At 39.2% G+C, this 25,669-nt stretch overlaps 2 protein-coding genes across 2 annotated transcripts; one reads left to right on the top strand and one right to left on the bottom strand.

Annotated features, from left to right (window-relative positions):
* The first annotated feature begins 725 nt into the window (after positions 1-725).
* On the top strand, positions 726-6,585 carry LOC117616486 (protein PAM71-homolog, chloroplastic). Its single transcript, XM_034345817.1, has 10 exons — positions 726-1,068; positions 1,792-1,945; positions 2,115-2,298; positions 2,805-2,852; positions 3,915-4,011; positions 5,226-5,389; positions 5,613-5,678; positions 5,775-5,825; positions 5,923-6,027; positions 6,125-6,585. The coding sequence occupies exons 1-10, from the start codon at positions 948-950 to the stop codon at positions 6,188-6,190; spliced, it is 1,056 nt and encodes a 351-aa protein (XP_034201708.1). The 5' UTR covers positions 726-947; the 3' UTR covers positions 6,191-6,585.
* Positions 6,586-6,903: 318 nt separating this feature from the next.
* Positions 6,904-10,466, bottom strand: LOC117616496 (beta-glucuronosyltransferase GlcAT14A). Its single transcript, XM_034345832.1, has 4 exons — positions 9,739-10,466; positions 9,542-9,617; positions 9,315-9,430; positions 6,904-7,709 (listed from the first exon to the last, which is right to left on the bottom strand). The coding sequence occupies exons 1-4, from the start codon at positions 10,352-10,354 to the stop codon at positions 7,195-7,197; spliced, it is 1,323 nt and encodes a 440-aa protein (XP_034201723.1). The 5' UTR covers positions 10,355-10,466; the 3' UTR covers positions 6,904-7,194.
* Positions 10,467-25,669: the final 15,203 nt, after the last annotated feature.

Below are 25,669 nucleotides of genomic sequence, written 5' to 3'. Positions count from 1 at the left end.
TTTCTTCAATTTTGGGCCATCTTATCTGAACTTCATTGATAAGAACATAAATTGCACAAAAGTCTAGTCCAAACTCACAAGTCTACACCAGCCCAACACAAGAAACCAAAAACGCACATAGAAGGACTCTGACAAAACATCCAAACACAAGGCCTTACTTTACAACAAAAAGAGAACCAGCCAGAAGGCCCCAGTAAAGGCAAAACACGGCCGTGACGTGAAGAATCATATATAGAAGGAGAGTGTGTAAACAACATGCCAAAACAGCTCCTTGCCTCTTTAGAAATTGTTGAAAAAGAACAAAGAAGTTTGTAATGATGGCGATGCTAGTTAAATGAGTTTGTCGCATCAAAATCAAGTTGTTCCCGTTTGAAATTAACCCTTCTTATTTATAGTTCTTTGTTTTTTTTTCTTATAATTGAGAGCTAGCAAATCTTGTCAAGCATTACAAAGGAGTGGTAAATGAACCAAATGGCGATAAGTTTATTTATTTATTATTTTTAAATATTGCAATCAATTACGCGCTCAAATAATTATGAATCATTGATATATGTGAATTTTCTAATTAATTAACAGTTTACACTCAAAAGCGTTTTGATGATTGCTAGCATAGTCCAAATTTTCTTTGCTTCAATTTGTAGCCTACGGGCCCCAGTACACATAGCCATCCATCGTCGTTCGGTGGGCACGTTACCAAGCTTCCATTTTATCTCTCCCATAACACACGTGGCAGCCTAGAAAATCCCCACCCTCAGAACTTGGAACCCATCTTGAAAGCTTTAAAAACAGAGCTTGCTCAACTGGGCAACGGTTTCTCAGTTCAATCCCAAGTTCTGCTTTGCGAAAATTCAAAACCCAACATACAAAAGAGGGAAAGAGAGAAAAAAAAGTCCTTTGGGTGGAGATGAAAAAACTGTAAAAAAGAGAAGTCTTACAGGAAAGAAAGAATGCGGGGATTGGGGCTTCCTCATACACCATTCATTCCAGGAAAGAAGCTTCCTTTGTCAGCTTTGGTGGACACTCTACCAAGCTGTCCCACTGTTTCTAGAAAGCCCATCTCACCCTCGTGTAAGTTCTCATCCAATTATTTCTCTCTGAAACACTTCTATTTTTCAAGTTGGAATCTTTACTGTCTAACTGGAATTCAAAGAGGGACTTCTTGCATATTGGTTAGTTTTTGGATTCACATTTGTTTTATGACTTCCTATACAATTTGAGTGCTGGAAGATTTTTAGTGGAAGTTGAGCTATCATGTTTTTGATAATTTAGACTCAGTTACCCAATAAGACACCAATTACAAGATTCATTGGCTATCTGGGTTGACCTTGTAGATTGATTCTTGTGAAAATTGTGCCATCTGGGTTGGGAGAATCATAGTAAATCTAACCATTTTATGTATAGTTAAGTGTGTGAGAATTCGGTTTAGGAGGCTGGTTGCTTCAGTTATTGGTGGTAGTGGACATAAATTGTTTCAGTTCAGATGGCAGGTGCATATGATTGTTTACAAGTTGCCGTTTTTTCATGAATTGCTTCAGTTAGTTGATCCAGATGCATACGGCATACCCAATAACAATGCATTGTATATTTGCTTCTTGTGATTAGTTACAAATGTTTGAAGTAATACATTATTGACTTTTCTTGAACAAATCACTCTGTCTAGTTTCAAAGGTGCTAATTCTTGTAATACTTGTGAAGGCCATACTGTTTGCCTTTCTTCTTTGATCTATAAGGTCATATATTTTGTGTGTTTATAGCATGTTCTGAGTAATACACTGCCTAACTTATTTATAGTAAGATATAGAGAGATATCAAGGCCCACGGGCAGCAAAGTACAAGTTCAAGCATCTAACGTTAGTATTGGATCTGGAGGCTATGATGGCAGGGAGGAAAACAAGAATGAGAAAATCGTTCCCAATGATGCACCCACTGACAGTTCATCTGAAATGTGAGCTTTATTGAATTGATTTGATTTCCTGTTGAATTGATGATATAGTAGTGTGTGTGGGTGTGTATTATATATCATCTGACTTGATTCCTTTGAATTGTTGCATATTAAACTGCTATCAGTCCATAATGAGCTACCTGAACCATACTCATATTTCATGATTTGGCAGTGAGAAGCGTCAAATTCAAATCCCTTATCCTCTATCTGTGGGTCTTGTGCTACTTGGGTGTTCCTTAGTTTTTTCTCTGATTGCCTTTGTGAAAGGAGGACCTTCAACACTTTTAGCAGCAATTGCAAAATCAGGCTTCACGGCTGCATTTTCTTTAATATTTGTTTCTGAAATTGGTGACAAGGTAACTCAACTTTTTTAGCTGTCTTCTATTTTATTTCCATATTCATGTCAATTGGTGACAAGGATGTTGGGAATTTTACATGTAAAAGATGCGTCTCCATTTCCAAGATATAATCCAAAGTAGAGCAGAATAGTGACCTTAAGTAATGTGGTATGGCACAAAAGATTCATGTAGCTAAACCTAGAGAGATGACGATTTTTGGTAAAGTTGAGTACTGGGGTTAAGAAAATAATAGTTTCTATTTTGTTATTATAAAGATTTCACCTTTAGAAAATTTTAATTATCCTTTAGATCTAACTACTGGTTGACTGTCATTAACATTTGATTATTGAATTGGCTGAGATTGGATATACTATCATCATGAATTAAGGAATTTAATCTATTGAACCTGAAAACTATGTCATAAAGCTAGTTTCCAAGACGTGAAACTCTCCGTAATTTTTCTATTATGTGTGCTACTAGAGTTGAAAGTTGGACCTAAGTTATACTTTCTGTTTATTGACTAGACATTCTTCATTGCTGCACTCCTGGCCATGCAATATGACAAAGCACTGGTATGAATTTTTCTAACTTCTCTAAATTTTGACTATACTAAGGTTGATTATGTTCTTTCTTCAGTTATTTCGCCGATCTGTATGGGCACACATATATACATGTATATTTTTTGTTGGATGAGTGTTTATACCTAGTAACTGACAAATTTATACTTATATATGGATAAACCCTTGATTTCTATTATGGAAAAGGAAACAAACTGTGGTTTCTCCTTGCAACAGAAAATATATTGTTTTCTGATTTTCTTCCCTTAACGTGCAACAGAGGGGAAAACTGTAATTGGATATAAAGCGGGACATAATTAAAACCTAAAGGTGGCTGAACCCTTTTTGGAAGAGTTATCTTTAGTAAACCATTTGAAGATATGGAATTACTCTTGAATTAAGAAACAATATACTGATTAGTTTGTTTTTGTAGATTCCTAATTAGGAATTGGAGTTCCTCAGTCCTGAATTTCAAAAGATTCATGGAGGAATGCTTTGTTGCCCCCTTTTTTTTTGGATGAGATTGGGGGATAAAACCCCAAAAGGAAACAACAACTAACAATGCTTTGTTGTCCTTAGTTTGTTCTAGTCGAGCTAATCGTTATTTTTCTCTCTATTGTGTTTATACATAGCTTAGGATCTCAAAAAGCCTGAACTGTTCTGAAGTAATTTAAGTACCAACCCCAATGCATATATTACAAAAGAGACAACAGCATGTAATTTGATGAAACTAGTGAGATGAAATTAATTCCAAGAACCTCTTACGTTGATAACCAAAATGGTTCAAGCATAATGTTACCCTCCCTATAATCTAGATATTTAGGAGACAAAAAAAAAAAACTTGAAAACTTAATGCAAAATCCTTTTCTTAATACATGAGTTTGGAGTGCCATTGGTGAACTAAATCTGTGTTTAGGATCTTCACGCTCCCTTAATACAAAACAATGGAAATGTCATTCTGAGAACAACTTAGTTAAATGGTGTTGATGAAATTGCAAATGCTATTTCGGACAGCCATATTAAAACAGATTCAGTATTAATTGACGAATACTTGGGTTACTTGCTTTAATTTAACAGGTTCTGTTGGGGTCAACTGGTGCTCTTTCACTTATGACAATCCTGTCTGTCATTATTGGGCGAATATTTAACTCGGTGCCTGCTCAATTCCAGACAAGTAAGTTGTAATTCTTGGCATTTCTTCATCTTGAACATAGTTGCAGGTGTATTCAGAAAACAGGTTGGCGAATATTAATGTGCTGCTATCCGGCAGATCAGTTAGATAATAGTAAATAGTCTTCCAATGCTAATCAGCTTGCCAGTCAACTAAGCTTTTTATAAAGAAAAAGGGTTAGTCTCCCCCCCCTTTCCTCCTCCCCCCTTTCCTCCCCCAAAAAAAAAAAAATCCAAAGGTCCCTAATCAATGTCATTAACGACTTTTATCATCTTGATGATTCTTTTGAAATACAATCCTAGCTGGGTTTTTTTTTTTTTTTTTTTTTTCCATTCCACATGCAAACTGTCTTGTTCTCTATTCATGCATCTTAGTTGGTTATGTTTACTAGATAGTGCCTAAATTGATGTTAAACAAAGAAACATTATGTTCCTGGATATGTTAGCCTTGACTCAATTTTGATTTACTCGGAGATGGTCTTGATTTCGACCACCCCAACCTCTTGGGGTCTCCCCTAGTGGGATTCGTCCCAGTATTTATTGGTGTGTGTCGGACAGGAGGACTGCATGTGCTCAAATGCTCTGTAATACTCTAACATATGCTTCTCGTGGTTCTCTCTTATGCAAAATCATCAATTTCAACAGAAATGAAGCATGTAACACATGATGATGAGTACTACAATTTCATGAAAATGGGTTGTAAAGAAACCAAATGGACATCATATTCTTCATCATTGCTCTCTATCAATCCTAATTCTCAACCAAAAATCTACCAGAAAATCACCGAATCAGAGAAACCCAAGTTCCAAATTACCTGTGCATGGTGCATCGAAGCCAATGTTAAACCGTCATGGATGCCTATAGATTTTGTATGAAGAATTTGAATTTTGAGATAAAATTCTCGGTCTTTTGATGTATGGCTTTATTTGTAAGTTGATTAATGAGGATTATGCAATTTTGTGGATTTGTATGTGCTTGGATATAATTGTATGAGATTGGATGATCAGTCGCCATTTTCTATTCTAAACTCCTTTCATAGTTGGCTGTTTTCAGTGAATGTCAACAATTTGAACAGTAAATACTTGTGCTTGATATTTTAATGATGTCACGAACTTATATCAATTTTGAGATGCATTTTTTAATGGCCTGATGAAATTATGTAAAACCATATTTGACATTAAATCTCATCCTTTTGTTTTTCTGTTGCCATATCAACAGCCTTGCCAATTGGAGAATATGCAGCTGTAACTCTTCTATTATTCTTCGGTCTCAAATCAATAAAAGATGCATGGGACCTTCCATCAAATGTTGCTAAGAGTGGTGATAAGAGCAGCCCTGAGCTTGATGAATATGTTGAAGCTGAGGAGTTTGTGAAAGAGAAGGTAGTCTAGTAGTTCACAAGGTTTTAATACTCAGGCTTTGTGCATATACAAAGTTCTGCCTTTGGCAATTTTTTATTGCAGGGGCACAATTCAAATTTTTGTTTTTCTCAATGATTTGGCTGTGTGTTGGGGCATGCGCGTCTGTGTCCATGTGTGGTATATTTTCCCAAATCCATTTAGAAGATTCTGTTCTGAGCCATTCTTATCATTTACACTTTCTCAGGTGTCAAAGAGGCTCTCCAATCCGCTTGAAATTGTCTGGAAATCATTCACCCTTATATTTGTTGCTGTAAGCATATTGCCTAATTTGCAGAATCATTTTACATGCGTATTACTATGGCCTGAAGGACAGATGTCAACTTTACTATATTGTTTTTGCTTCTAGGAATGGGGAGATCGCTCAATGCTTGCCACGATTGCTCTTGGTGCTGCACAGGTGCAACCATGTTTAGTTTAAGACAGAGCATATCTTTCCTTCCATGTTTTACTATATTTTGGTGATGGTTTTTGCCTAAAATAATTCCTGAATACAGTCTCCATGGGGTGTAGCAAGTGGAGCCATTGCTGGGCACGTACTTGCAACATCTATCGCTGTTCTAGGAGGTGCATTTCTTGCCAACTACATTTCTGAAAAACTGGTAAGATCCATAACCTTCCCTTGATACTATTAATATTAGAAACTTGTGGCTTGATGTTATAATATTACAACATTAAACTCACTGTATCTTCAATCAGGTTGGCTATGTGGGCGGTGGTTTGTTTCTAGTTTTTGCAGTAGCCACATTTTTAGGATTTTTCTAAAATTCTTGCAAGCCCAAGAGAGGGAGAGGGAGAGATAGATTTGATTGCAATAATGAGAAAACATGCTGCTCATGGAGACGGCGGAGGAATTGTTATTGTAGAGATAGAGAAGACCTGAGGATGTGCTAGAACTTATTCATATTGCACAGGTTTGTAGTGAAGTGTGTCAAAAATTCGACAAAGGGGGAGGCAGATGTTTCACCATCTCCATATTGGCTTCCCTAGATGCTTTGTACTATGATGTTCCTCCAATTCCAGGGAACGCCATTGTTAGAAAAGGAATGACAATAAATATGGTCGTAATGTATCGTCGGCACTTGTATTTGCAGCTGTTGTCCCAATGTTAGTGGTGTTAATGTTATGGATGCTAGCAGTGTCACATTGTGCTTAAAGAATTACAAAAAGAAAAACCCTAATGATCCAGCCATCCAAAGCTCCCCTTGCCCTTTGCTTTTCAAAAAATCAGTTTTATTTCATAACCTTAATTGTCAACGTTATATACAAATTTAGCTTTAAGGAGCTAGGCTTTCAATAGTAAAACGAGTCAATTTCATAAATAAAAAATTACAGACTAATATTATCATGCAAATATATTATTGGAACACTCTGGAAAAATAATGACTCAGAATACATATTTTAAGGAAAACAAAATAATGGTTCAGAACGCATGGCGCATTTTCACCAACAAACCTTTATGCTTAGAGCTCAACCTCGATAGCAAAAGGAGATATATGACATTCATTTCAAGTTATATGCTTTGTAATACATCACTTGTACAACAGGACACCTTGGTCAACTCCAAGCACAAAGATTTGTAATACATTTTACAACAATTTCAATTTAACTAAGCCTAGTTTCGCTAAAATCAGTCCCTATCAGATGCTCTTCTCCCAAATTTTCAAAATCAGTCCCTATCAGATACTCTTCTCCCAAATTTTCAAATGCTGAAGGGGCAACTCACATTATCGTTTTCATTCAATCTCTCGTGGGACAGAGGATCCAGATCACTCGTATATACATTGATGAGATCGAAATGAGCCATTTGAGAGCAATCCAACCATAAGTTTCTCAAGTCCTCTTACACCCGGACCAGGCCGCAAAATATCAGCATCTCCCCAGACTGAGCACGTGTCATTTCCAAACCCGCCTAAACACCAGCCACCAGGCACAACTTTTCCTCGACCGCGCTTTAATACATCTCTATCTATACGGTCAAGCATTGGATCATCTAACCGGAATCCTGTGGCAAAGGCAGCCCCATGATGAATCATAACATCATAATCATCGGAACTGATTGGCTGGGGCTTCTTTCGGGAGGGTGTGTCTAAATTAGCATATAGCAAGTTGTGGTTTATGACAGTTTTATTGAACTGATAGGAGTTGCAAAGAATGGTAGGGAAGTAGTTGGAAAGGGCTGAAGGTGTGTTAGAAAAATACATCAATACAGTCCTTGGCAGGTTATCAGTACCAACAACACAAAACTCAATAAAATTACGACTTAGAATCCCAAAAGAAGAACCTGCAGAGAAAAATGATCATACGAGTTAGTCTGACAATTATTTTTAATAAACTGCTACTACTAAGTTTCCAAAATGATCCCTATCTCAATTGGAAAAAAGAGAGAGCAAAAAAGGTAAGTTTTACATAACAACGATCAGCAAACAGTTAAGCACAGTACAGTTCATATCTACAAAGTAGTAGTGCAAATTCAGGATAGCGTAAGGGCATCACGGTAGGCATAACTGGCACATATCAATTGGTCCATGGTCTCAGTCCCAAAGACCACCAGAGTTACGAGATCTTCAATCAGATAGTCTCATAACTGGATCACCCTACTTTGCTTCTCTGCCCACTTTAATAACCTTTCCAACGCTATATCCCATTTCTCAAGCCTTTCAGTGAACTATTGAAGCTATCAAGAGAGTACGGTGACGAAGGTCACCGGGTGGATGTTACATTTCTTTGCCAAAAGTTTATGCCAAATGCTTATCTTCTTTCTGATTGTCTTTCTATGCTGACTCTTCAATGCCTATTCCTTTTTTTATATGGTAATTGGAAAACATTGTGGTCATTGCTGTATAGGCAAGTAATCTTGAATCTATTCAGTTTAATCCAGGTAAAAAGCTGATATTAACTCATCTAGACTGCCTCTTTGTGACAGAACTCAAAAATTAAATTTAAGAAGAATACATATTTTACATCATCAGTGTGCAAAACTTAAGAATATCACATATTACATAGTATTTATAGGGAAGAAAAAAGAAGAATCACTAATTCCATCTCTAAGTTTGTTGGCAACTAAAAGGTCAAACTGACTCATCCCTAATATCTTTCTGCAATTGACACTATGGATGGGAAAGTAGTAACCAGTAATTATAATTTTAGTTCTGAACACAAAGTTAAAGGAACCAGTAGATAAATTTTGAGTTAAGAACTCAAACTCACTTTGTTCGAATGGAAATTGCAGGGCTTCATACAAAGCAACCTAGGTCCTCTATGCATCTCCACGTTCTCCACCACCATAGAAAAGACCATTTGAGTAGTGTTCTAGAATTGGATTCTTTTCTAACCAAAATTGGTTTTGATCCTAAACCACCAAAACCATAACACTTGCCCAAAAAATTCTTGGCACCAATGACAGTGAAAAACAAACTGGAAGGCTGTTACCTTTCAGCTTTTTCTCCAGCTCTAGCAATGCAAGCACAAAGTGATAACCCATTAGATGCTCAAGGGTAGGTGATTGCTTCAATCCGATAACTGCTTGATGGATCCTTATGTATCCAGCAGTGGGACTCACCTAGCCTAATCACACAATCTACAAGCTCACACCACTTTATAGGTTATTCTTTGGTAACATCATTCGAATTTCAAATTTAAACACGTTGCAAATTGACCAAATTATAGTACTAATTGATGGAAGTACAATGGATAACTAAATCTCAACTAAAATTTTGCGAGGATAACTTAGATAGACTATTGATGTTCATTCGCTCTGTAAACAACTCATACTATGTGCAAATGAAGCTCAAACTAACACACAGGCAATCACATTTTTTGTAGTACAATTTCCTCTTGAAATAAAGAACTTAATTTAAGCAAAAACTAGTTCACAAAGAAAATGCACCTGTGAACAACCGGTAAGCATTAGGCAACACCCTTTTCTGTGCAGCATAGAACATCTCAGTTTTCTGAGAAAGATAAAGCCCCGGATCAACAATTATCGGTTTCAATCTCCTAGACCTGTAAACAGCAAACACATTCAAACCTTACATTTCATTTACAGCATCCACACAAAACTTGAATACAAACATAAATGTGAAATCAATAAATCTGAAAGGCATACGATCGTACTCTCTCCAACCAATATAACTTGAATGGTTCACAAAGTTTAGATCTTTGGGCAGGAATGACATAATGTGAAGAAGATCTACACAACCCAGAAAACCCCATATAAAAATCCGACATAAAACCAAAAAATACAACCAAAAAAAAAAAAAAAAAACAGAAACTGTAATTCAAATCCAACAACAATGCCACAAAATCCATACCGTCTTGTGTAACAAGTGGATAATCACTAACACTGAGGCTGATAAACCAATCCCAAATGGGCGACAAGCGAAGCAGAATCGACGCGCCATGAAGCGTAAAGGAGATACCAGAAGATCCTGTTGGGTACACAAAATCAGCCTTTCCAATGACATGGACATTCTGGGCAGCTCTGAAAATGGGGAGTGACTGGACTTTGAGAGCCAACTTTTCACGCTCAGAATCAGAAGCAGAGCGGTCAAGGTGGAGAAGATATTGGTTTCTGGGGTGGTAAGTGGCGTAAAGGAGTCTGAGGATCCGACCCAAGTCGCCTTTTGACCCGGACAAGAGGTAGGCTATGGAGGGAGGGATGGGATCTGAGGAGTTGTTGTCGTGGTAAACGATGCGGTGGGCTTGTCGGGTCGGGAAGAGATACGGGTCGGGTATAGAATGCGGAGAAGAAGAGGAGGATGAGAATGAGGATGGGGAAGAGGAAGAGAGGAAGAGAAGGAGAGCAAAAAGGGAAGAGACTAGGATGATTGAGAGGAGAGCTTTGGGGTCTTTGATTGAGAGGGCGGTGGGTGTGGAGAGAAATGAAGGTGGTGATAATGGCGGTGGCGATGGGCTTGAGTTTTGCATTGCTGCTTTGGGATTGTGAAAGTCTCTGCGAGTGTTGCTTGCGTTTTGTTTGAGTTAGAATTTCGCTTTCGGCTTCTCTCTTTCACACTTTGATGCTCTCTGCCTACTCTGTTTTCTGATTTTACTTTATCGTCTCCTCCTTTCTTTATATATATATATATATATATATATATATATATATATATATATATATTTAATCGAGTTGTCTTCTTTCTCTATTTTGCTCTATTTTTAATTTGTTTAATTTGCAGACGACCCACTGGTGTAGTGTTTTACAGCAATTGCTCCTTAATAAAGGTTCTGAATCGAGTCTTAGCATTCGTGTAGTGTGTGTGAGTTTAGTATATTATAGTCCCCTCAGTAAGAAAAGTCCTAAAAAAAAAATATTTATTTTTCTTTAAACAGGAAGTGAATAGAACTCTAAACCTATTCAGCCTAAATTAAGTTCTTTTAGCAAACGATAACTACGGTCTGATATTATATAAACTAGGAAGGTACAAACTAATTAGAAGGTTTGAAGATGTTTATTTACATTAATAATCTCTGAGGTTTTTTATATTTTCACAAACTCCTTCAGGTCTCAAAAATTACACAAATACTCCTTGAGGTTTCAGTTTGTTTTCACAAAACTTCTTCTCGTTGATTGTTCGTCCAAAAATTGATGATTTTATTATATATAAAAATTTATGGAAATGACAAACTTAAACAAATGACAAAATTAACCTCAATGAAGTATGGAATCTAATCTCAAGGACCAATTTTGTCATTGGAGATTGTTTTGTATATAATCATGAATCTTTGGACGAAACATTAATGAAAATGGGTTTTGTGAAAACAATTTAAAACCTCAGGAGATGTTCGTGTAATTTCTAAAATCTCAAGTAATTTTGTAAAAAAAGCCAAAAATCTTAGGGAGTGTCAGTGTAAATAACTCTTTGTTATTTCTTGTTGTGAATTTTTTTTCAAAAGAAACACAATACGGCACGTCTCATAGATCGAATCCTCGTAACTTAGACGTGCACTATTACGAGTTTTGTAACTTGAAATTCTGTAGGTTGAACTCAATCTAATATAGGTAATATAATTTGATCGTATCCGATACACTACAACAACATGTTGTATGAAAACATGGGTCCGCTTTCTCCCTTTTGATTGATGAAAATATAGGCAAAAAGGAATCGGTTTTCATCCTCTTTTTTTTTTTTTTTTTTTTGGTGAAAAAAATGGTGTTAATGTAAAACCTTAAAACGGTAGAAACTAATTATACAAATCCTCTTAAGAAAATTAAATTGTGTAGGGGTTTTTTCGTTCCGGCAGCTACTGTGGGCCGGGATGCCGTAAAGAGAAAATGGATGAAATTATTTCCTGTATCTGAGTTCGAAGATCAAGCCCCAAAAATGCTTCGAAATGACAGAGATGCCTTAGGAAACACCTTGGTTACCTTTACCAACAAAAATAACAATAGCTTATAGATAGATTTTCTAGTTTGGCATGAGATGCTTATGGCATGGAAGCAAAATTGACATGAGTTTAGCACTGAAGAGAAAGTTATGCGTTCTTGGGGGGAAAAGGGGGTGTTAAGGTAAAAGAAGAAGGGTCTGCAGGAAGGTTTGGCTAAGAATGAGGGAAAGAGAAAGGAATGGGTGGCTTGATGTTTTTCCGGCAGCTTGACAGAGGCTCTGTCAAGTGTTAGAACAGTCTGCCATAAGAGGAAAAATGGGGGAAAAAGATGAATAGAGCATGAATTTGCTAGGTTTTGTAGGTGAGAGAGGAAGCTTGCTCTCTGGATGTGGTTGTTTGTTATTGGGTAGAAGAGGCCTTATTTATAGCCATTGGAAGCTACTCTTTTCAAAGAAACCCTAATGGTTTCTATCCAATTTGGCCAAGTTTTTTCCTTCATTTCTCCTCCCTTCCTTTGACTTATCCTATTTGGTGAAATTCTCTCTGCCCAGTTGCACAAAAACAGGGATTTTGGGAGCTCAATTCTCTTCCCGTAGCTGCCTCAAGTGGAGAACTCCTATTCCTAGCCATCTCCTTCCTTTCTTTCCTTCCTTCTTCCATGGCCAGGTCTGATGAGGGAAAGAAATGGGAATGCACGTTGGTTCGAAGGGTGACTCCCCTCCTAACAGTCTGCGCGCCAATACCCCTCGGTCCTTTGGATATTTTTGCTTGAAACTTGTTCCCCCTCATGTGCTGGAGCCTCCCAGCAGCTCTGAGTACGTGGACCTCCAGGCTCCCTTCGTGGCTTTTGTTCTCTAGCCAAGTGCTGGGGCTTTTGCAGCTCCTTATTCTAATTGTATGGGCCTTCTAAGACAACATGTTGATTTATTAAGTAAATGGATTAACCTTATCAAGTGTTGGGCTATTTTGGTTGAAGTAATGTGATATTTTCTCTTTTGTGCTCACCCACATGTTTGGCCTTAAGAAATGGGCTTGAGTTCCGAGGCTCCCAAGCAACCTCGGGACTTCCATTTCTCGGCCCATCAATGGGCCTCATGTCAATTTATTACCATCCATACCACAACCCACTCAAGCAAGCCCCGTGCCTCTTGCGTGGCTTGGGCCCACTTAGGCTTGTAGTGTGGTTTGGTGTGAAATAATGATTTCCTGTTTGGCATGACATGTCGCTTGACATGCTTTAATTTGATCATCCTTGAAGAGGGACATGACGTTCAATTTAGCATGGGCTTGTAGAGTCACTGCCTTTTATAGGCTCATTTCAATCTTTAGCATGACGAATTGCATGTTTATTTGGCATGACACGTGGATCATGACTCGTGCGAACATGAATAACAAACTTTTATGTGCTCCAAATTGGGTCTTTTCTTAATAAGACATTATGCTGAGCCGAAAATTCATTTGGGCCGAATCGTGGATTTTTTGGGCCTCAACAATATGAACATATATGATGACCATGACTACAAAAGGAAAAATATGATCTTGTTTTTAAAATTTATGTGAGAGAATATAGAGAAAGAAATAGGATAATAATTAGATGATAATCTTTCAGGTTTTTTTTTTTAATTAAAAAAAAACAGCAACCAAAGGTAAATTTTCCTTTTCTAATACAACAAAGAAATTGAGAAGCATTTGATTTCAGATTAATCCTTATTCCACGCTTAGCAAATGTCATACTTATTCAAATCATATAGTTCCACATGCAAGGACCCTTTGGAATTATGATCCACAAAACTTTATCAAATAAAAAAAATCAAAGGGGAAACATTAAATTAATTCAGATTGAATAAAAGAAATGACAGCATAACAATAACTTCATTAAAACTTTGCCATAAAATCCCCCAAATGAGGAAAATTCGGTCAAGCAAAATGAGTATCACAACCATTCAATAGACAAAATACAGCAAAACAAAACTACCCCTCATATCCCTGTCTTTATCCAAGAACATCCTTAGGCAAGATGGAGCCAAATCCTCCCATACGAACTTGCCTTGCCAAGCACTTATTTCCCATAATTAACAATCAAGCAATTAAATTTGAGAAGCATTTGATTTCAGATTAATCCTTATTCCACTGATAGCAAATGTCATATTGACTCGACTCATAATTCCACATGCAAGGACCGCTCGGCAATATACTCCACGTGCGGTCGTGCCATGGCGGGAACTCTCTTTTTGCTTTATATATGTCGAAATAATGAGACTCAGTTTCCCAAGCGAACCAGCAAAAGATTAATGTTCTACCAAAAATATTTGGTCTGAACGAAAATTCGTAAGAGCCACCGACGGGGACGACATGGGTGCCAAGATCATCGTCCTTGGACTTACAGTGAATGGTCATCGCTGCACCCAAATTATTAATGGTTATAACAGTTGTTTTTGATGGGTTTCCCTCGTTAGTGGAGGAGAGAAAAAGAAGGAAAATAAATATTAAAATAAAATAAAAGAAAGGACTGGAAAATTTGAAAGAGAACGAACGAAAGAGAAAATGAGAAGAACTCACTCTCATGCAAGGCCACCAATTTGTTAGAAACATTGGCTATAAAAGCAGCTGCCTTCTTTCCGTTCAAATCATCCTTTAGAAAACCAAAACATAGAGAGTTTTGAGAGATAAGAAAACCTCCCTTGTGTGAGAGAGAAAATCATCTTGAGAGAAAAATCAAAAGAGAGTTTAGCCACTGGTGTTTGGTGAGATTATTATTGTATTCCCATTATTTTTCTTAGTGGAAGATAGAGTGTTATTTTTTGCCCATTTTATTTACACAAGGTTGGGAGAAGTCAGATCCTGGGAGTGCCATATTTATTTATTGACTCTTTGATTTTTTCGCCATCTTTCCCAACAAGTGGTATCAGAGTTTTGGCTCAAATATTATATTCTTGTGTAATTTAAGATGGAGGAGTCATCGTCATCATCATCAGCAACAATGTTAAAATTGACTGCATCTAATTACTCCATTTGGAAAAAACGAAAACGAGAATTCATCAAAAAGGACAAGAATGTTGTAGCTCTCAAAAGGGATTTTATGAAGGAATTTCCGGACAAAAACCAAAGGGGAAGTCGACGAGATGGAGAAATTCTCATAGAAAATTGTCATGAGGCCCATTGATGGGACGAGAAATGGAGGTTCCAGGTTGCTTGGGAGCCTCTGAACCCAAGCCCATTTCTTAAGCCCAAATATATGGGTGAGCAAAAAGGGAAAATAACCCAACCAAAATAACTCAACCAAAATTAGCCCAATCAAAGAATAGCCCAACCAAGAAGCCCATCATTCAACAAAAATAGCCCATTTACTTAGTGAACCTTGGCCCATACAATTGCCATAGATGAACCACAAGCTCCAGCACCTAGCTGGAATAGAAGCCACGAAAAGGAAGTTTGAAAGTTCATTGAATAAGGCTGCAGGGAAGTGCCAGCACATGGGAATGGATCAAGTTCCAAGACAAAACACCAGAGAAACCAAGGGATGTTAACATGCAAGCTCCCAGGAAGAGAGCCACTCTTTAAACCAACATACACATCCCAACTCCTTCCCTATCAAAACTGGTTATAGGAAAGAGTGAGAAAGAAAGGAAGAAAATGGCTGGAAGTAGAAATCTTCTACTGAAGCAACCGCAGGAAAGGAGGCCTTGAGCTCCAAAATCCCTGATTTTGTGCAAATAGATAGAGAAAAATCTCACTAAAACAGGAAAAGTCAAGAGAGGAAAGGAAAAGGGAAGGAAAACCTTGCTAAGATGGGGAAGAGACCATTAGGGTTTCTTGGGGAATGAGGGTTTCCCGCAGCTATAAAAGGAGGTCCCCTCCACCTAGCAAAAACCAACCCAGGCTGAGAGAGCAAGCTTCCTCTCTTACTAGCAAAAATCCAGTAGCCCTATTCCCTCTTCTTCTTCGTTCTTCTCTGTTAACAGACTATTTTCAGAGTCTGTCAAGCTGCCGGAAGAAGTAATGCCCTTCCTTTAGCCCCTTTTAGCCAAGATCATCCTGCAAACCTTGTCTCCCTCATCTTAAACACTCCCATTTCTCCCTAGGAAGCCTTATTCTCCTCTTTGGTGCTCAACTCATGCTGACCTTGCTCCCATGCCACAATCTCCTCATGCCAAGCTAAAACTTTATCTGTAAGCAAGCATAAATCACCTATAAGCAGCTCTCATTTTCATTGGTGAAGGTAACCAGAACACTTCCTAAGGTTTTGCTGCCCTTTCGAAGTGTTTTTGGGGCTTAATCTTCGAACTCCAGCATAGGGGGCAATTTCAGTGATTTCCCGCTTCTGGCAGCCCAGCCCATTTACAGCTGCCGGAAGAAAAAGATCCCCACACCAAGAATGGACGACATCCTTTACTGCAAGGATTTGTATGAGCCCTTTCAATTGCTGGGACAAAAACCAGTAGGGAAGTCAGACGATGCATGGAGCATTCTGAATAGAAAATTTGTCGGACAAATCCGACAATAGGTGGATCAAAGTGTGTTCCACTATGTGGCACAAGAGACGGATGCACACAAATTATGGGCAAAATTGTCGTCCATGTACGAGCGGAAGACTGCTCAAAATAAAGCATCGGTCATCCGACGGTTGGTAAACCTTAAGTACAAAGATGGTCGAAGTGTTACCGAGCATCTCAGTGACTTCCAAGGTTTGATCAACCTGTTGATGAATATGAAGATGGTGCTTGATGATGAGTTACAAGCACTAGTGTTACTCAGCTCTTTGCCTGATAGTTGGGATACACTAGTAGTATCCTTAAGCAATTCAGCTCCTTAAGGAGTTTTTACATTGGACATAGTTAAAGATAGCATGTTCAATGAAGAAGCAAGGAGGAAAGAACAAGGTGTAGTAGCCAAGTCAGAAGCCCTCGTCTTAGAGTATCGTGGAAGAACTAACAATAGAAAATTCCACTGGCGAGACAAGTCAAAGGGCAGGTCAAGAGATGGCTCGAGAGGAAGGTCCAAGACAAGAAAGGACCTAGAATGTTACCATTGTGGCGGGATAGGCCACATGAAAAGAGAGTGCAGGTTGTTTAAACGAGAGCAAGATAGAGGTAACGAAAAGAGTGATGCCAGGCACACGACCGCAACTACCTCTGATGGAAATGAGGTAATTATTCTATGTGGTGATGGCTTCGTTAATTTGTCCTCTCAAGATACATGCTGGATAGTGGACTCTGGTGCATCATTTCATGTCACCTCACGGAGGGACTTCTTTACATCTTACACCAATGGAGATTTTGGTAATGTGAGGATGGGAAATGACAAATTGTCCAAGATCGTGGGAAGATGAGATATTTCCCTTGAAACCAACACAAGTTGTCACTTGGTCCTCAAGGATGTGAGACATGTTCCAGACATGCGTCTCAATCTAATCTCCACTGGATTACTTGACGATGAAGGATACACCAATGTCTTTGCTGAAGGGAAATGGAAACTCAGCAAGAACTCTCTTGTCCTAGCACGAGGAAAGAAGGAGAACACCTTATACATGACACATGCAAAAGTCAGTAATTGGTACGTAAATGCTCTCGCAGAAGACTCAATCGAGCTATGGCATAAACGGCTCGGTCACATGAGCGAGAAAGGGCTGCATATTCTAGCCAAAAGAGAGGCACTGACTGGGATGAAGAAAGGCATGCCTCTAAAATCATGCACGCATTGCTTGGCTGGAAAGCAGCATAGAGCTTCGTTTCAACATGGTCATGCACAAAGAAAACCCAATGTATTGGATGTTGTGTACTTTGATGTTTGTGGTCCTATGACCACTAGTACTCTTGGTGGTGCAAGATATTTTGTTACCTTCATTGACGATCATTCCAGGAAGGTATGGGCTTACGCACTTAGAACAAAAGATCAAGTGTATGAAGTTTTCAAGCAGTTTCATGCTAGCGTTGAACGAGAGACTGGTAGAAGCTTCAAATGTATTCGCACCGATAATGGAGGAGAATATATGGGGGCGTTTAGAAACTACTGTAGAAGTAACGGAATCAGGTATGAAAGATCTGTTCGAAGACTCCTCAGCATAATGGCATAGCTGAGAGAATGAACAGAACAATTGTTGAAAGAATAAGAACAATGTTATCTCATGCCAAGCTGCCCAAAAGTTTTTGGGGTGAAGCCCTGATGACTGCGGTTGATCTAATCAACCTTTCTCCTTCAGCACCTTTGAATGGTGATGTCCCGAACAAGTTCTGGTCGGGAAAAGACGTTTCCTACAATCATCTGAAAGTTTTTGGTTGTAGAGCTTTTGTTCATATTCCTAAAGACGAGAGATCCAAGCTCGACGCAAAGTCGAAAGAATGTATCTTCGTGGGATATGGGAATGAAGAATTCGGTTACAGGTTATGGGATCCTGTAGCTAGAAAGATTATTAGAAGTAGAGATGTTGTCTTCTTTGAAGATCAGAACATTGAAGACATTCGAAGAGGTGATAAACCTAATAATCCTAGAGAATATCCAGCTAACTTGGATCCAGTTCCTTCTCCATTGGAGCACAATGACGGGCGAGATGAATTCAATGATACTGATGATCTAGCTAGTGATCCTATTATAAATGAACCAGTTGATGATGACATGAGTGATGATTATACAACTGATGGTATAGTAGATGACGAAGCTGATGAGGGGCTAGAAGTACAAGCCGATGAAGAGCCAGCGGCCGAATTACAACCAAGAAGATCGACCAGGGTACGGAGACCTCCGAGTAGGTATTCTCCAGATGATTACGTTCTCCTAACAGACGGGGGAGAACCAGAATGCTATAAAGAAGCATTGACTCATGATCAACAAGATGAGTGGTTGAAAGCCATGCATGAAGAGATGCAATCTCTGCATGAGAACCACACATATGATCTAGTGAACCTACCAAAAGGTAGAAGAGCACTCAAGAACAAATGGGTGTATCGACTGAAGACGGAAGAAAACAACTCTAAGCCCAGGTTTAAGGCAAGGCTAGTTGTGAAAGGTTTCAGTCAGAAGAAAGGAATTGACTTTGAAGAGATTTTCTCACCCGTAGTGAAGATGTCATCCATACGGGTTGTACTCGGTTTGGCTGCAAGCCTGAATCTCGAGATCGAACAGCTAGATGTGAAGACAGCTTTTCTTCACGGAGATCTTGAAGAAGAAATCTACATGGAGCAGCCAGAAGGATTCAAAGTCAAAGGAAAAGAAGATTTGGTATGTCGGCTGAAAAAGAGCTTATATGGACTCAAGCAGGCGCCTCGACAATGGTACAAGAAGTTTGATTCCTTCATGATTGAACACAGATATCGAGGACTACTTCAGACCATTGTGTATTTGTGAAAAGATTTGATGATGGTGAATTCATCATACTTCTTCTCTATGTCGATGACATGTTGATCGTAGGACAAAACAGTGACAAGATTAGCAAGCTGAAGAAAGAGTTGAGCAAGTCTTTTGCTATGAAAGACTTAGGACCCGCAAAACGAATCCTCGGTATGAGTATATCCCGTGATAGAAAAAATCAAGTTGAGGTTATCACAAGAAAGTTATATCGGAAGGTACTAAAGCGGTTTAACATGGATAAAGCAAAACCAGTTTCTACTCATTTCCTAGTCACTTCAAGCTTAGTTCAAAGCAGAGTCCCACATGTGAGAAAGAAAAAGAAAACATGGCTATGGTGCCATATTCCTCAGCTGTTGGTAGTTTGATGATGCAATGATGCACGAGACCAGACATAAAGCACGCAGTTGGCGTTGTAAGCAGATTCCTGTCTAAACTAGGCAGAGAGCATTGGAATGCTATGAAGTGGATTCTCAGATATCTTAGGGGTACTTCCAAAATGAGTTTGTGCTTTGGAGGTGGAAAACCTGAATTGATTGGCTACACAGATGCAGACATGGCAGGAGATCTTGATTCCAGAAAATCTACTTCAGGATACCTGATTACATTTTCAGGGGGAACAGTTTCGTGGCAATCAAAGTTACAGAAATGTGTTGCTCTATCAACTATAGAGGAAGAGTTTATTGCAGCTACTGAAGCATGCAAAGAAATGCTTTGGATGGAGCGATTCCTACAAGAATTAGGGCAAGAGCAGCACAAATACATTTTGCATTGCGATAGTCAGAGTGTGATCCACTTGAGCAAGAATCCAAGTTTTCACTCGAGGTCGAAGCACATTGATGTGCGATATCACTGGATATGTGATATGTTGGAGTCAAAGCAATTACAGCTTGAGAAAATCCATACTGATGACAATAGTTCAGATATGATGGCCAAGTCCTTACCTAAGGACAAGTACGAATTTTGCAGAAGAGCAGCTGGACCACTGGAGCCCTCCACCTAAGTCGGGAGGGGGAGATTGATGGGTTTCCCTCGTTAGTGGAGGAGAGAAAAAGAAGGAAAATAAATATTAAAATAAAATAAAAGAAAGGACGGGAAAATTTGAAGAAAACGAACGAAAGAGAAAATGAGAAAAACTCTCTCTCATGCAAGGCCACCAATTTGTTAGGAACGTTGGCTATAAAAGCAGCTGCCTTCTTTCCGTTCAAATCATCCTTTAGAAAACCAAAACATAGAGAGTTTTGAGAGATAAGAAAACCTCACTTGTGTGAGAGAGAAAATCCTCTTGAGAGAAAAATTAAGAGAGAGTTTAGCCACCGTTGTTTGGTGAGATTATTATTGTATTCCCATTATTTTTCTTAGTGGAAGATAGAGTGTTATTTTTTTGCCCATTTTATTTACACAAGGTTGGGAGAAGTTAGATCCTGGGAGTGCCATATTTATTTATTGACTCTTTGATTTTTTCGCCATCTTTCCCAACAGTTTTGCCGTCTGCATGGCACATAGTTAGGAACAAAACAGGCACAATTAGTAGCACATTTCTGATGAGCAAAGCCATGTAATGATATTGATTGTTGGATTTTCTCCAAACCACTTGGAGTTTGTTGAGGGATGACCACGAGAGGGTGCATCATGTTCTTTTATATACTAGGTTTCCTCATGGCCTAATCAATGAGGTTCATTGAACCAAGTAACAATTTTCTATTGGGATAAAATGGAAATCATAAGGATAAGAGCACAATTAATGCACATTTAGATTGGCCCATAAACCTTGTAATTCAAGAAGGTAATAGTATTTACTCATACATACGATGTCAATTCAATTCTCCCTTTCTCTAATTTCTCTTGTATTTAAAATAAAAAATAAAAAATCAGGTCATAGAAACATGATTATCGTTGAGTTATGTTGACTGAATATAAAATTATTAAACACTGGAGTGCAATTATTTAGATGGAAAAAAGGAAGAAGCAAAAATATAATTGATTTTTGTGAGAATATGTGAAGTGAAAAATGTCCCATATTGGAAAGTTAGAAAACCTTGCAAGGACTTATAATGTATTGGGCTCCCCCATTGCCAATTGGTTTTAGAGTCTAGCCTCAACTTCCTTCAATTTTGATGATTTGTATATAACAAGTTAAGTATTTTTTTTTTCTTTTTTGAATTTTATAAAAACAAAGTAAGTTAATATAGCATCCATCAACGGATCCCAAACCTCTAATTTAACATGCATTTACGTCCCGTTTGGTTCACGGAATGAATTTGAGGGGAAATCATTTCCCATGTAATTTCCCAAGGGATGGGAAATAGAAGATTCCTTTTCCACGTTTGGTAATGCTAGGAAAATAATAGGGAGATAGCACTTTATTTCATTTTCCATGTTTGTTTTGAGTAGGAATGGAAACAAAGTTTGTATAAATTTTCAATTATACCCATATTAACTTAAATTAAAAGAGAATGAATTTAATGATATATTATAATTCTAAATTGTTAATGGGGACAAAATGGTCATGAAAAATGTAATAACCCAAACCAAAATATCTAAAAAGAAAGAAAATATCTAAGAAGTAAGGAAAATATCTTTTAGCAAAAAGACAAGTTTGCCCTCGCATATTTTAATGGGAAAAAATTTGACTTTTTAATCGAAAAAGAATTTGGAAATTTGGAAATTTGGCCATTGCGTAGAGCGCAGTGAAACGATTTCGTAGACATGGAGTAGACCCGAATCGGAGTTGTAACGAAGAAGATATGGTCTAAATACCGCGAAGGGCAAAATGGTAATTTGGTCAAAAAGTCAGATTTTTATTTCCCTCTCTCTCCTCTCCCCCGTCAGTTCTTCTCTCTCTCCTCTCTTCCTCACCCGTCGCACTCAGCAGTGCGACCGTTCGACTTCTAGGCAACGGCCCGGCCACCACAGGCCGAGCCGATCTCCGGCGAGGGTACCATCGGCTCCGCCTCCCTCTCGCCGTCAAGACCTGACCGACCTCCACCCCGGGGCCGCCCTGAGCTGGTCGGAAAATCACAATTTCCGACGGATGTTTACCGATTCCAGTTCAAACTTCCAGCTCGATTTTCTCCTTCAATTCTTTACCAAATCGATCGAGTAAGGTATGGTTTCTCAGATATTTTTCGTGTTCTAGCTGATGGGTGTATGGGTTTCGATCGATTTTAGCTCTAAAGCGATCAATTTTCGACTTGAAATCTGGCTGAAACTTCGGCTGCCAAAAACTACTATTTCCGGTCACTTTTTGGGGTATGTCCAAGAACAAAAGTGACTCCAAATGGGGTGTTTTACCTAGGATAGGAGTTTGGAGTCTTGGTTCCGAGATTTTTCGGCCACCCGAAATCGCTTAAGACACCCAAATCTGACCGCATGTGCTGGGGCGTGTGGGCGAGGGTGGTGAAGTAATTCTGTGCAGTTTTGTGACCCTTGTGTCGTCACGAGCGTGTAGGATTTCGCGGATCTCGATTCGGAGTCCGTTTGAGCCCCGAACGGATTATCCATATCGCGCGATCCGCGGGTGCAGTGTCGTCAAATCGTCGGATCGCGCTGAATTTCGGATATGTCGGTCTACATGATTTCAGGATCGTGTAGGATTCGACGGATTGTGAATCGGAGTCCCGGATACTCCGAAATCGCGAACCCTGGGGCTAGGGTTTGGATTTTAAGCGATAATGAGATTTTGGCCAATCCGACCGTCCGTTTCGGACCAAATTAGCGGAACATGGTTCCTTCTATGTAAGGAACCTTCAGAGAAGCCCAGATTGGCCATCGGAGACCGTGGACCCACGGGGTCCCGGATCGGCCGATCTGGCAGCTTATCGCTTAAGTGAGGCTTCGGGTCTCTTAAGACCATTCTAACTATCTAAAAAGCTAAGGCGAGCATAAGAGTAACTTTAAGATGAGTGCACGTATTTCTAGGAGCCGGGGGCAGGGTGTTTAATTTAATTCTTTTATTTCAGCAGACTATTGATTTATTATTCCTGGATAATCAGGCACCAGAGGTCCAGTCGACCTGCAGGAGGGACCTTCGAAGGGTCCATTGAGCTCGGACCATCTGTGAGTGGACTTTCTTTCACGAATTATTTTATATAAATGAGTTATATAAAGGATTTCTATAAAAAAAGATTTCATAAGTGATTTTCTATTGATTTTATATTAATGAGTTTTATAAATGAGTTTATTTGAATAAATTTCTTTATTTGATCTTGAGTAAGCTTTATTGTGGTTCCGAACATGATTAGTACAGAAATAGTTCTATAAGTCTGTGCTTCTTATTTACCAGTTATAGAAACAGAGTTTGAGGTTGGAATCAGTTGAGACCGTAGCACAATTTGAGCTTTATAGTTATTACTCAGATATTTTTTTTCTAAAGGAATTTACTTTAAAACCACATCGTACCCATTTTCTTTGGTGATTACCCAGAGTTGGACCGATGTCTACGGACATCCAGTCCGATTTCAGCTTATGTCAGTGCACTTGACTTTGCCTCACGAGTTACGGGGAAGCTCGGACCGTGAGTGCCAGGATTTGCGGCTCGGCAGACTTGGTGTCCCGAGACCTGCCAGGATTGCGGATCAGGTTGACTACGGTCCCTTGCATCCTGCCAGAGCGACTCGAGCTGACTTGGTGTCCTCGAGGAATCTGCCGGCAGATCAGGCTGATCATAGTCCCCTGATTTCGCCAGTTTGCGGCTCGGGTGGACTGCGTGGCGCCCGAGACCTGCCAGGGGAATTGACGGATATGACAGGGGTACAAATAGGTGGTATTTTCAAAGGATTTTCAGCTCTTTTATTCAGTTATGATTTTCAGCTATTTCAAACCAGTTTCTTTGATATTTGCGCATTCTATATCTTTATATATTTGTTCAGTTATGCAAGGTTTGAGTACAGAGCTTTTATACAAGTTTGATTTCAGTGTTTTATGCAAGCTTTGATTTCAGTGCGTTTGTGCGAAACTTTTCGAGCTTGAATATGATTTATATAGAATGCCTTGAGTTTAGTATGCTTTCAAGGGAGAGTACGTATTCAGCTTTATTTAACTACTTTTACAATGGGGGTTATTATGGTTATAAAGTTGTTTCTAAGAACCATATTTTTGTCCACTCACATTTTTCAACCTGTTTTTCGCCCCCAGGTCGTAGAAGTGCACGAGATCCACCACCAGGCCATGCAAAATTTCCGCTTCACCACGTAAGGTAGAGTTTCGTAGAGAACCCTTGAAACCCTGAAAAATTTAGAAAAAAATGCTCTGATATCTAGTTGAAAGTGAGAATTAAGATTGGTTATTTGAGATATTCTGGCAGTTGGTGTGAAATTATTGATTGTTTAACAGGTGGAAAATTTTGGGAGTGGTCAAAATACAGGGGAGGCTCTGCCGAAATTTAGGCAGAAGTCTAAGGGAAGTTAAAAAGAATTTAAATTAAGAAGGGTAAAAAGGTCCTTGGTGCCCGACATTCGCCAGGTGTCGAACACGCACAGGACTTGGCTCGAATTCCAAAGTGGAAATTGGGTCGGGTCCTGTCAAAAAATGTGTATTTAATGTTGGTTCATTTCCCCAAACTTTCCCATGATGAGGGAAAACAAAACCCAAGTTGGGAGGATGACTTCACTTTTCCCCCTGCTTTTCCATGGGTTAGGCAACGATTTCCTATGCCTTGACTTACCAAACATGGGAAAGTAATTGATTTCTCATCCCTAAGTCTTCTTTCCCATGAACCAAACTGTTATATCCCGGGATCGGCTCCGCCGTAGCCCGATATTGTCCGCTTTGGGCCCCCTCTCTGCCTTCACGGCTTTGTTTCTGGGAGCTCATGGGCAACTTCGCAGTGGGTCACCTATCCTGGGATTGCTCTAGCCCTCAACTCACTTAACTTCGGAGTTCCCATGACTGCGAAGCCAGTGAGCTCTCAAAAGGCCTCGTGCTAGATAGAGGCGGTATGTACATATAAGGCACATCACCCCCTCTCCGTTGGTTGATGTGGAATGTTACAATCCACCCCCTTAAGGGCCCGACGTCCTCGTCGGCACACTCACACCACACGGTAGAGTGACTCTGATATCAAATTGTCACATCTCGGGATCAGCTCCGCCGTAGCACGATACTGTCCGCTTTGGGCCCCCTTATCTTCCCTCACGGTTTTGTTTCTGGGAGTTCACGAGCAACTTCCTAGTGGGTCACCCATCTTGAGATTGCTCTAGCCCTCAACTCGCTTAACTTCGAAGTTCCCTTGACTCTGAAGCCAGTGAGCTCCCAAAAGGCCTCGAACTAGATGGAGGCGGGCACGTACATATAAAGCACATCACCCCCTCTCCGTTGGTCGATGTGGAATATTACACAAACGGGGCCCTAAAGGAATCTTAGCAGTGGCCAACTTGATGTTGTCCACCGCCGATCCATAATCACTATATGTTTACAATAACGCTAAGAGCACCAACTTATTTACCATGCTTTTGGATACCAACACGTGTGGCACATGTCATGGCAACCCATGTCATTTGCCATTTCATATGTTTTAATTACATAATTTGTTATAAAAAAAATAAAAGAATTTCACATAGATCAAATAAAAAC

This window comes from Prunus dulcis, chromosome 1 (genome assembly GCF_902201215.1).
Source record: "Prunus dulcis chromosome 1, ALMONDv2, whole genome shotgun sequence".
NCBI classification, from domain to species: Eukaryota; Viridiplantae; Streptophyta; class Magnoliopsida; order Rosales; family Rosaceae; genus Prunus; species Prunus dulcis.
The sequence above is the reverse complement of the archived record's forward strand: the minus strand, read 5'-3'. Positions and strand labels throughout refer to the sequence as shown.